The sequence below is a fragment of the Mustela erminea genome, chromosome X, assembly GCF_009829155.1.
Source record: "Mustela erminea isolate mMusErm1 chromosome X, mMusErm1.Pri, whole genome shotgun sequence".
Lineage (NCBI taxonomy): Eukaryota > Metazoa > Chordata > Mammalia > Carnivora > Mustelidae > Mustela > Mustela erminea.
Window position 1 is genome coordinate 6,606,945 of NC_045635.1, and position 10,621 is coordinate 6,617,565.

A 10,621-nucleotide genomic window follows, 5' to 3' on the forward strand; every position below is an offset into this window, starting at 1 on the left:
GACAGAGATGGTAGAACAGCGCAGGGACAGAGTCTTTCGCAGATTCAACCAAAGCATGGAGCTCTGCTGGCTTCCATCTGGTCATCAAATTCAAAGTCGAGGCCTGCCCGATAGTGTGCTCCACCCTGGTGAAGACCATGTCAAGGGGTGTGCACGTGGCTGACGGCACCAGGAGGGGGACACATGTGCCGTCCCTAGAGGGCTCTAAGAAGGATGCAGTTTGCGTCCCAAAGTGAGGGAAGTTCTTTAAAAACAAGGCCAAGCCTTACCAGTTGGGCCCCACACGGGGCCCACTCAAAAGAGAGTAAGATGACACAAAAATAAAAAAGTAAAACAAACCCTTGGTTGTTAGGTCCCAACGCCAGGACACATCGTTTTTTGATTGATCAGCACACCTCTTTGCTTGCTTTCCTTCGTCACGTAGAAAGGGGGGCCAAGACGATGAAAGATAGAGGGGCTACTCAAAACAGGCAACCCGGCAAACAAACATGCATGACCCTAAGATGCATCCCGGGCAGCAAAAGGACATCCACCGGCTGAGCGGTGACGTCTGAGCAAGTCCCGAGATCGTAGTGGACAGCGATCTCTGGCTTCTGATAGTCGCACCGTGGCTATGTAAGCCGTTTCCATTTGGCAAGTTTGGGTGGAGGCTGGAGAGGTCTGTGCCACTCGTAACGTTTTTGTAGGTCTGAAGCTGTTTCAGGATGGAAAAGTTAGATTTTTTTTTTTTCCAGTTTTCAAGGTTTTCCTTTTGCTCCTCCAAAGGCCCTGCCTCGTATCTCTCTAGTCCTCTCATGTCCTCTGGGGAGAGGGGCTCCCGTGTGTGCAGTTCCAGTATGCCGTCCTGAACAGGATCCAGCGGAATGAGTCTCGGGGCTCGTGCCTGCGTGTGCTTCTGACCCCAGCGCCTGTTCCGCTTTGTGCAGTTTGAGTTTCTCTAACACACCTGCCCACGAAGCCGTCAGCCCTCAGAGCTCCCAGTGGGGAGCTGCGTATATCCGTGCTTGTCTGCTGGGGGTGCCCGGTACGAGGGAGCGCTCACTGTACCCACGAGTATTGAACAAGCAAGCGAAAAAAGCAGGGCATACAGTGTGCGTCACAGAGCGGCGTGAGGTCGCCTCTGCTTTTCCCCCGGGAGACCCCTGCGGGTCGATCAGGCCCTTCACGTGCTCTATCCGCTCTCAGCCAAGAATGGTTATCTTCCTTCGGGCGCAGATACAGATGCTCAAGCTGTCAGACCTGTTGCCGAGGGACGGAACACATTCACGTATCTCCTTCCCTCCTCTCTCCTTTCCTTTGTTTTCCCCCCCTAAGAAGCAGAGGAGTATACCAACCACATTTTTGAAATTTTTCTATTTAACAAGGTTGGTGGAGGGGCGCCTGAGCAGCTCAGTTGGTTAAGCATCTGCCCTTGGCTCAGGTCATGGTGCAGGGGTCCTGGATCGAATCCCACATCGGGCTCCCTGCTCAGCAGGAAGTCTGCTTCTCCCTGTGCCTCTCCTCCTGGTCATGCTGTCTCACTCTCTCTCTCTCATATAAATAAATAAAATCTTTAAAAGAAAAGTGTTGGGAACTTTTCCCTTAACTAGTCAACATAGTCTTGACTTGCTGGGTAATACTGCGCTCGAAGGAGAGAAATGGCTCACCGAATGCGTTCTCGGACTGGGGTCCCAGTTGTAACCTTGGTTATAAAGGTCACTGGGTGTGTGTTTCACTTACATCTTTGTACATATCTCTACTCATTTTCTTGGGATAAATACCTTATCGTGGAAACACTCAGTGATTCTGGAGGAATTGGGGTTTCTATATAGAACTAGTCCTAGGTACCGGTCAGCTGACGTGATAGGACTTTCCAGGAACTTCATGTCTACAGATGCCCCATTGGAAGCTATTCCCAGTCGTAGGTCAGTTTCTCACAGATGAGGAATTATTACACATAGTCTAGACGGACGGTCTCCCCCGTGTGTGTGATGTGTCAACAAGGCTGTAGTCAGGCCCAGAGAAAAGGAGGCACTCCCCCACGAATTAAGGGCATCGTCTCTAGTATTAGCTGCCCGCAGTCTTTCTCAGCGCAGCGCGGCCTGGTGGGTGCCATTTCTGCCTACACCTGCCTATACACATTGCCACAGCCTATTAAAAAAAAAAACAACAACAACAAAAACAGTCCCTCCTTCCTGAAGATGTGGGGTAGATGCCGTGCCAGGGGCAAGAGCAGCAGCAAGTAGGAGACAGGTCTGACTGAGATATATCTTAAAAGCGGACTCTGGGCGCCTGGGTGGCTCAGTGGATTAAAGCCTCTGCCTTTGGCTCAGGTCATGATCTCAGGGTCCTGGGATCGAGCCCTGCATAGGGCTCCCTGCTCAGCGGGGAGCCGGTTTCTCCCTCTCTCTCTGCCTGCCTCTCTGCCTATTTGTGATCTGTCAGATAAATAAAAATCTTAAAAAAAAAAAAAGTGGTCTCTGATGGTCTCCTGGCAAGCCTTACCTACCCCCTCAAAGAAAACCTGAAGTAGAGGATACGGGACAAAGAAAAGAAAGCAAAGGGGTGTGCTGATCAATGAAAGAACAATGTGTCTTGGCGTTGGGGACCGAACCACCAAGGGTTTGTTTTATTTTTTTATTTGTTTTTATTTTTGTGTTCTCTTACTCTCTTTTGAGTGGGCCCCAACTCACGACCCTAAGACTAAGGCCCAGAGACCAAAGCCCAAGCTGCCATCAAGAGGCCCCCGTCTAACCACCTGAGCCCCGCCCCGGGCGTCCCCTGTACCTAGCAACTGAGAACTTGGAAAGCGAGGACAATTGGCAGAATGTGGGGACCGCGGAAGGCGGGGGGGTGGGAACGGCCTTAAAAGCGAGCAGCTGGCTGGTGCGGCGGCAGAGATCTGTGGGCCCTGCGGAAGGGCCGCCACGGAGAAGCCCTGAGGTTGTCCTTAGAGGAGCGGCGTGGGCTTCTGCACGCCCAGCTCGGTAGCAAACTGTCCTCTTCCCCAGATACTCGGTCCCCGGGAGACCGCGTCCCTGCCGGGCGGAGGTATGGCCCTTCTCGCTGTGTGTGTGTGACGGTGGGGAGAAGAACACAGACGGGTTGCTTGACTGCACTAAGTGTGCGGTGCGGGGGCACGTGTACGACGGCCCTCCACCGCCACCACCATCCCCGGCGGCCGGGACCCCTTCATCTTCCCAAACTGGGTGCCCGTGGAGCGCCACCCGCCACATCCCTCTGTCCCCAGCCCCTGGCCACCGTGTCCTGTTTCCCGTGTCTAGGACTCCGGCTGCTCTAGGTGCTGCCTGGAAGCAAGTCCCGTGCTTTGTCCCGGGGACTGGCTTGTTTCCCTGTGGTGTCTGCAAGGCTTGTCCGAGTCGGAGCCAGTGTGAGACTCCCTTCCTCTTTCAGGCTGGTGGGGAGACTCGGGGGGGTGTAGAGACCCCGTTTTGTCTCTGCAGCCATCCATGCTGGACACTCGGGTTTCTGCCTCTTGGCTGTGAACGTCGGGGCGGGAAGGGGGTGGTGCGCGGGTGTCTTTCTCTTCCGTTGGGTCTGCACCAGGAGCTGGGATCGCTGGGTCACGCGGTGATTTCACGTTTAATTTTTCGAGTGTTTATCGTGTTTCCTGTCCTCTCCTCCGTTGTGTTTTGACTCCTTGATCATCCTACAAGTGTTTGTCTCAGTCGCTCTCAAAGATGAACTTGCTGTTCCTTGCTCTCCCATCCGGATGCCCCTTCCTGGTCTCTCCTGGCGTGGATTCGAGCGGCAGCACATCAGCGTCCCCCACCAGGGCAGACCGAGGGCGGTGGACGGGGCTGACCAGCGCGGGGCGGCGCCCTTCCCCTCGGCACCACCTAATCCCCCTTCTCTCTCCCTTCCGTAGCCTTTGGGCTGTGACGCCACAGGCACGTCGTCGTGAGACAGCCTCACTGGGGTTCTTGTAGGTCACCGCCGCTTATTTTGTTGGTATTTCATTGCCCGGTTTCAGGTCCATCTTTCCTCCTCCACAAGGCCCATCTCTGCTGAAACTGCTTCTCTGCACGTGTCCTCACCCTCTGCTTCCCCCTTTTCTCTTCCATATTCTCCCATTACCCGATATATGGAGCCCTCCAATTGGACCTCCTTGGCTAGTGAAACAAACAAAAAAATCTGACCGTCTCTGGGACAGGCCCTCGTTCCGCCTTAGACCTAGAGACTTTCCAATCGGAACCAAAGACGTGTCAGAAGTCAGGCAAAGTGTGAGGTGTACGTTAACAAATGTTAGTGAAGACTAGCACCTACTAGAACACTCCACTGAAAGGTTTCCCATCTTGGAGAAAGCATTGCAGAGTTCACAAAGCTCTGTTAAATTCGAAGGCTGGAAACTACGTTCAGGTTATGAGCCAGAGTCTGGTAAGAATATCTGTGTTTTAAACTTCCCGAGGCCAGAAAATAACCAGAAAACTACAATGAGGCTCAGTCTTAAAGTGCCTCTTGTTCCTAAGGGTCCTTTACACGGAGCGCCCATGGTGATTCCATATACGCAGTCGTCAAACTCAGGCGAGCCACAGCAAGCCTTACAAGGAGGCGGGGAAAGTAGATTCCTCCTACCTTGCTGGTAGGATTAGCAAATGGTGCGGCCATGTAGGGAAACAATTTGGTGGTCCCCCAAAATGTAGACATAGAGTTAGCCTGTGACCCAACAGTTCTGCTCCTAGGTACATACCCAAGAGAAATGAAACTATATCCATACACACACTTAGACATTACCGTTCACAGCAGCATCCCTCGTAACAGCCCAAAAAGGAAAACCACACGAGTGCCCACCTTCTGCTAAGTAAACGGTAGTGTAGCTGTACAGTGGAATATTACTGGGCCATGAAAAGGAACAGAGTCCCCACACATCTCTAGATGAGCCCCCAAAACATGTTCAGAAGAAGCCAGACACACCGGCCGCATATGGTAGGACTGTGTTTATGCGAGCTAGAACAGGCAGATCTGTAAGAACCAGGGGTGGGGGTGGGGCGGAGCAGGAAGGAGGAACTCCTAAGGAGGAGGCATTGCCTTTATGATTCTCTTAGGGAGTTTAGCAAATGGTAGACGAACCCTAAAATGGCTGTCCTTTCCACTCAGGTCCCATGTCACAATGGCCCCATTATTCCAGAATTCTCTCCCAAGGTTTTAGAATGTTGGATAAGTGCTGATGTAGGTTTGTCAGTGGTTCATAAGTGGGGCCAGAGGACTTCGATGAGATGAGATCCTGACTGTTGTGACAACATCCTTCAAAGTCCCAGTGGCCCCATCCGACGGTGGGTTAGAAGTGGCCTGTTAGCAGAGAAGGCATCGGCTGCCTGATGGCAGAGGGGGTAGCAAGCATCCACAGAAGGTAAGTAACCCCAGGCCGATGGCAAGAAGCAGATCTCCCCCGGAGCCAAAGACAAATGGGTCGGTATGCCCACTTTTCCCATTAGGTCATGGAGCTTTGTAACATTTCCGTGAGAGCAAGAATGTGATCACGTTCCTCTTGGCCTCCTGGCAGGGTTACAGAGAGCCTGGGGGTTCTATTAGGAGTTTCTGACTCAACAGGCCATCAGCGCTGGGCTGGGTCTCCATCCCACAGATGACCTCAGGTTTGAGCAGGAGTTTTCTGGAGGAGGCCTCTGGGGACCCATCTGGCGCACTCAACAAAGTCCCCATGCCGCTTGGGTCCCGGCCTCCTGCTAAGTGAATTATGAGTAAGTGAGACACTGTTTTCTGCCCAGCTGGAGGGCGTGCGTCACTGAGTACTTACGACAAGCACCACAAATGCTATCATAACCGTTTGTGCAAGCTGGGAGTGTTCCATCGTACGGATAACCCCACAAGTCCTTTGTCCCTCGTACTGTAGGTGGTGGTTTCGGTTGTCCCCATCTCTATCCTGAACCGTGCTTCTGCTGATTTGCCTCTTTCCCTACGTTTTTAGAATTTAGTGTATCATTTACACACAATTTGTAGATTGCTGAAAGCAATATCCTCTAAGTTCGGTTTGTTTGAAAATATAGTCACTTTTCATAAAAACCCTTGTTAATATATATTTATCACATAAATTAATAAGCAATCTTATATTTCTCAGTTTTAATTCCTAATACGGTAAGTATGGATGGATGCAAACTGTGGGAACAAAAACTCTTTGGGGTCAATACCTTTTTTTTTGTTTGCTTCTTATTGCAGGAAAATATATATCACATTATTGACCATTTTAACCATTTTTAAGGGTACAGGTCTCCAGAACGTTTGACCCAGTAACTGCCTGCCTCTCCCGCTTCCAAGTGCAAAGTGCAGAGACCTTTTTGGTCCCGAGACCAAGAAGTTTAGGAACTGCCGACGTGGCACTGAGCCCGGGGCTCGGAAGTGCTTCGGGAGGCCGGGCCGCTCCCCACGAAGTCCTCCTGTGCCCTCCCCTCCCTGTCCCTCCTCCCCGAGGTCCAGCTCAGCCCGGGGCCCAGCAACACTCCCTTCCCTCTGCGGTGCTGCGACCTGCCTCTGTCCTGCTTCTCGGTTAACTCATCATTTACCTTTTAATGATTCTGGCAGAAAATTGAGACCGTGGCAGAGAGGATCCTGGGCAGCGAAGGGAAGGCTGTATCTCCAGGGCCCTTAGCCAGTCCTCCTTCCCAGAGGCCACAACTCTTAAACGTTTCTCGCACCCAGAATTCTCTGTTCATATGCAAGCATGTTTCCTATATTGTGTTTATACATATTTAAACGTGTTAGATGTTCGCCCTAGTTTTCACTGACACGGAGCCATTGATTTATTTCAGAGAGAGTGAGCACGGTGGGGCACAGAGGCGAGAGCAGGGGCAGAGGGAGACGGAGAGAGGATCCAAGCAGACTCCGCGCTGAGCACAGAGCCTGACGCGGGGCTGGATCTCGCGACCCTGAGATCACGACCCCAGCCATAACCAAGAGTCGGACGTAACCGACCATATCCCCCAGGCGCCCCAACCGAGCCATTTCTATACACTTGCTTCTGCAACATGCATTTTCACTGAGCGAGATATTTCTAACGGCTTTCCTCGCAGACACACACCTCTTGCTCGCACGCAAACCACGCGTGAATGGTAAATAAATACATGCCAGTGTGGGAGGCCCCCATGCTCTCCATGCACGGCCCTCCACTCCCGCTCATACTCCTCACTATGCTTGTGTCCCGTTGCCTGTGCCCCTGTTTTTCCCCATTTGGAAAAGTGATAGACTCTTATCTTGAAACACGAAACAGTGGGCTGCCTGGGTGGGCTCAGTTAAGCGGCTGCCTTCGGCTCCGGTCGTGATCCCAGGGTCTTGGAATGGAGTCCTGAGTTGGGTTCCCTGCTCAGTGGGGAGCCTGCTTCTCCCTGTCCCTCTGCTGCTCCCCCTGCTTGTGCTATCAAATTAATAAATCTTTTTAAAAAATGAAAAAAAAAATCACTAGTAATCCCAATAGAGGCATGTTGTTTTGCTTATTTAGGGTGGGCAAAAATAAGATCACACTAGGAACTTGGGAGTTTTATTATCTGTTTTACATTCACCTACCACGGGTGTTTTCCCGCATTGTGAAATACTCTTCTACTGTTACATCTGCTGCGTCTTATGGCAAATGAATGACCAAAAACGTCCTATAGTGTAGTTATGTATCAGATATAATTCATCCTCCATAGCTTCATAATATCAATGAAGCCTTAGTTATTGTTCCTATTTTAAAAAATCATGCTCATGGAAGAAATGCCTTAAAAGGCTTGAACAGCCAGACATCATTTTAAAAAAATCACAATCCAAGGTCGTAAACAGGGTCAAGTGAAAGTATGCCGACTGCATGATCCCTGTTTTGGAAAACAAGCAGAATTGAACTGAGATGCTCTACGGGTGCATGCTGCGAGGTGAAAGAGCAGTAAAGACAAACAAGGAAGTGGTAATGTTACGTATTTTAAACCAAGAGGTGCCTTTGTGGTTATCAATAATTTATTGAGCTGTACACTTAAGATTTGTGTGCTATAAATATATATATTTTATAATATATATTTTATGATATACTACATATTATAACTATAAAATATATATTCATATATTATACTTTATTTATATTATATGTATTATAATTATATATAAATATATTGAAATATAAGATAATATAATATATATATATATGTATTTTAAAACTCATAATCCCTCTAACCCGGTTAAAAATGTCTCTTACTAACTTAGCATACAGACTTTCAGTTCTTAGAGCCACGACGAGATGTCCCATTTTGTAGCTTACCGCTTGTCCTTGGTACGTTGTGGCCTTCTTCCTTTTGGTTACATTACGTCTCCGTGGCAATTAGAACGGATGTCATCCAAAAGACGAAACCAACACCTGCGGGAGCAGAGATGGGGAAATGGAACGTTCGCGCGATGCCGGTGGGAACGCAAAGTGGTGGGGCCGGCGGGGTAGCGGGTAGCGGGGTAGCAGGTAGCGCTTTCTGAAGAGTTGAGCGTAGACTTGCCATCTGTTCCATGCCCCTGGCCCGGCCTGAGGCATCCACCCGGGAAACACGAGAACACACACGCACAGAAACACCGCTTGGAAATGCGTACAGCAGCGCTACTCCTAACGGCCCAAACATGCAACCAGTCCCGGTGTCCAAACACAGAGCCGATGGCCCGTCCCCGCAGCCGACTGGGGCCCCCAGTGAGAGACAGCAGAGCATCCCTGCGGGGCTGGAGCTGGAAAACAGCCAGACACGGGGCACGGCCCCTTGCGCGATGCCAGCCGCGCGCTGAGCCACGGCGCGTACTAGCCCGGTTGCACCGACACGGTACCGACTCGGCACCAAGGGACAGTTCAGCCGAGCTCAGTCGCTGGGCCTGAACGTGTCCCATTTTTCAGCTGGCGCAGTGCCGTGATGACCACTTTCTGCTCGTGGCCGGTCTCATTTGGGGACGAATGCCCAGAAGCGGAAGTGCCTGTTTGAAAGTCGGTGCCGTGTCGGACTTCCGATGACAAGGGCCACCGGCCCTTCCCGAAGCCGGCCCGCCCTGTGTCCCGCCGGCAGAGCGTGAACGTCTCGGGTCCCCACTCTCGGTCTCGTGCCGGGCCCGCAGGGGCGCGTCCCAGCCCGAGGCGGCCGCTCACCCTCTCTCACCCCGTGTCTGTCCGCAGCTCCATGCGGTGCGCAGTGGCCATGCTGCTGCTCATCACGAGCGCCAACGGCCAGGTGGCCGGCTTTGCGATGGCCACGGTGGGCTGGATCCTGACCACCACGTCCATGGGCCTCGTGGAATGGAGAGTGTGGTACATAGAGAACAACGCCCTCCTGCCCCCGGGCCTGGTGTGCGTGGGCATGTGGAAAGTCTGCGTGTACCACCACATCAGCGACCACAACAAAGTCACCCTGTGTCAACGGTACAGCTACCGCGACACGTATCTCCCGCTTGATATTCGTGTCTCCCAAAACCTCCTGCTGATCGCCAGCATCCTAGGCCTCCTGGGGCGAGCCTCCATCATCTTCGCTCTCAGGAACGCGTACCTGGGAATTCTGCGGGAGAACGCCACCTTCAACCCATTCATCGCTTCGGGAATCCTGAACCTGGCCTCCGGCGTGTGCATCGCCATCGCCGTGGTCTGGAATTACCACTCGGTGATGAGCGAGCAGGGCATTTCCTTCCCCCCGTCGCTGTCGATTCCCTTCAAGCCAAACACTCAGGAGATCGGTAGTGCCTTCCTGGTGGCATGTCTGGCCGCCTTCATGATGTTGCTGAGCGGGGTGATTTTCCTGTCCCACAAGTTCTCCACGGCTACCCAAGTGCATCCTCAGACTTCCAACATGTGAAATTCCTGATTTCATCGGCTTTGCGAATCCAGGATGGCCAAGGGTTTATGAGAAATATTAGCAGAGTGTCCTATCCAATATTTACAAAGATTCCAGACCATGGCAGAGGTAGCTTGGGGCAGAAGATGGCCAACTCTTTCTTTTACCTTCTGTATCTTTTGTTTCGTTGATTCATCAGCTCTTTGATTGAATCGAGAAATTTCATTTAAAAAAAAATCTTCCTTGCCTGCCTATTGGTCTTATTAGATCTGTATTTTAATTATTGTTGAATAAATAAGCACTACATAAACCTGGTGTGTCGAAATGAGATTTTCTGTGTTTCTCACGTTTCCCTCTTAAGCTTCTGCTAAAAACAACCCACTTTATTTCCTGTGGTATGGTGATCAACATCGCTCTATCATATGAAATTCCCCAAAATATGCAGAAGTAGAATAAAAGAATAAATCACCACTCACCCCTTATCAGATTCAACAATCAATCAAGATTCTGTTATACTAGCTTTATAGCTCTTTGCTTTTTTTTTTTTTTTTTTAAGATTTTATTTATTTATTTGTCAGAGAGAGTGAGCACAGGCAGAGAGTGGCAGGCAGAAGCAGAGGCAGAAGCAGGCTCCCTGCTGAGCAGAGAGCCCGATGTGGGACTCGATCCCAGGACGATGGGATCATGACCTGAGCCGAAGGCAGAGGCTTAACCCACTGAGCCACCCAGGCGTCCCTATAGCTCCTTGCTTTTAACCTTTTTTTTTTTTTTCAAAGTATATTAAAGGAAACCCCAGGCATTTCCTTGCATAACCATATTATACCTTAAAAAATTTAAGTTTTTCCTTGTCA

The 10,621-nt window shown here is 50.9% G+C and overlaps 1 protein-coding gene across 3 annotated transcripts in view; it reads left to right on the forward strand.

Moving 5' to 3' along the window:
• Positions 1 to 10,257, forward strand: part of LOC116583713 (claudin-34-like) — a 22,760-nt gene extending 12,503 nt beyond the window's left edge. Inside the window, exons 1-2 of one of the 3 annotated variants that reach the window (XM_032331846.1) lie at positions 2,815 to 3,030; positions 9,122 to 10,257. In XM_032331846.1, coding sequence (XP_032187737.1) covers positions 9,126 to 9,791 — 666 coding nt within the window. In that variant the 5' untranslated portion in view covers positions 2,815 to 3,030; positions 9,122 to 9,125 and the 3' untranslated portion in view covers positions 9,792 to 10,257. Of the gene's footprint in view, positions 1 to 2,814; positions 3,031 to 4,775; positions 5,351 to 9,121 lie in introns of those variants that run through there. The other 2 variants (XM_032331845.1, XM_032331847.1) reach the window with 2 other exon arrangements.
• The last annotated feature ends 364 nt before the right edge of the window (positions 10,258 to 10,621 follow it).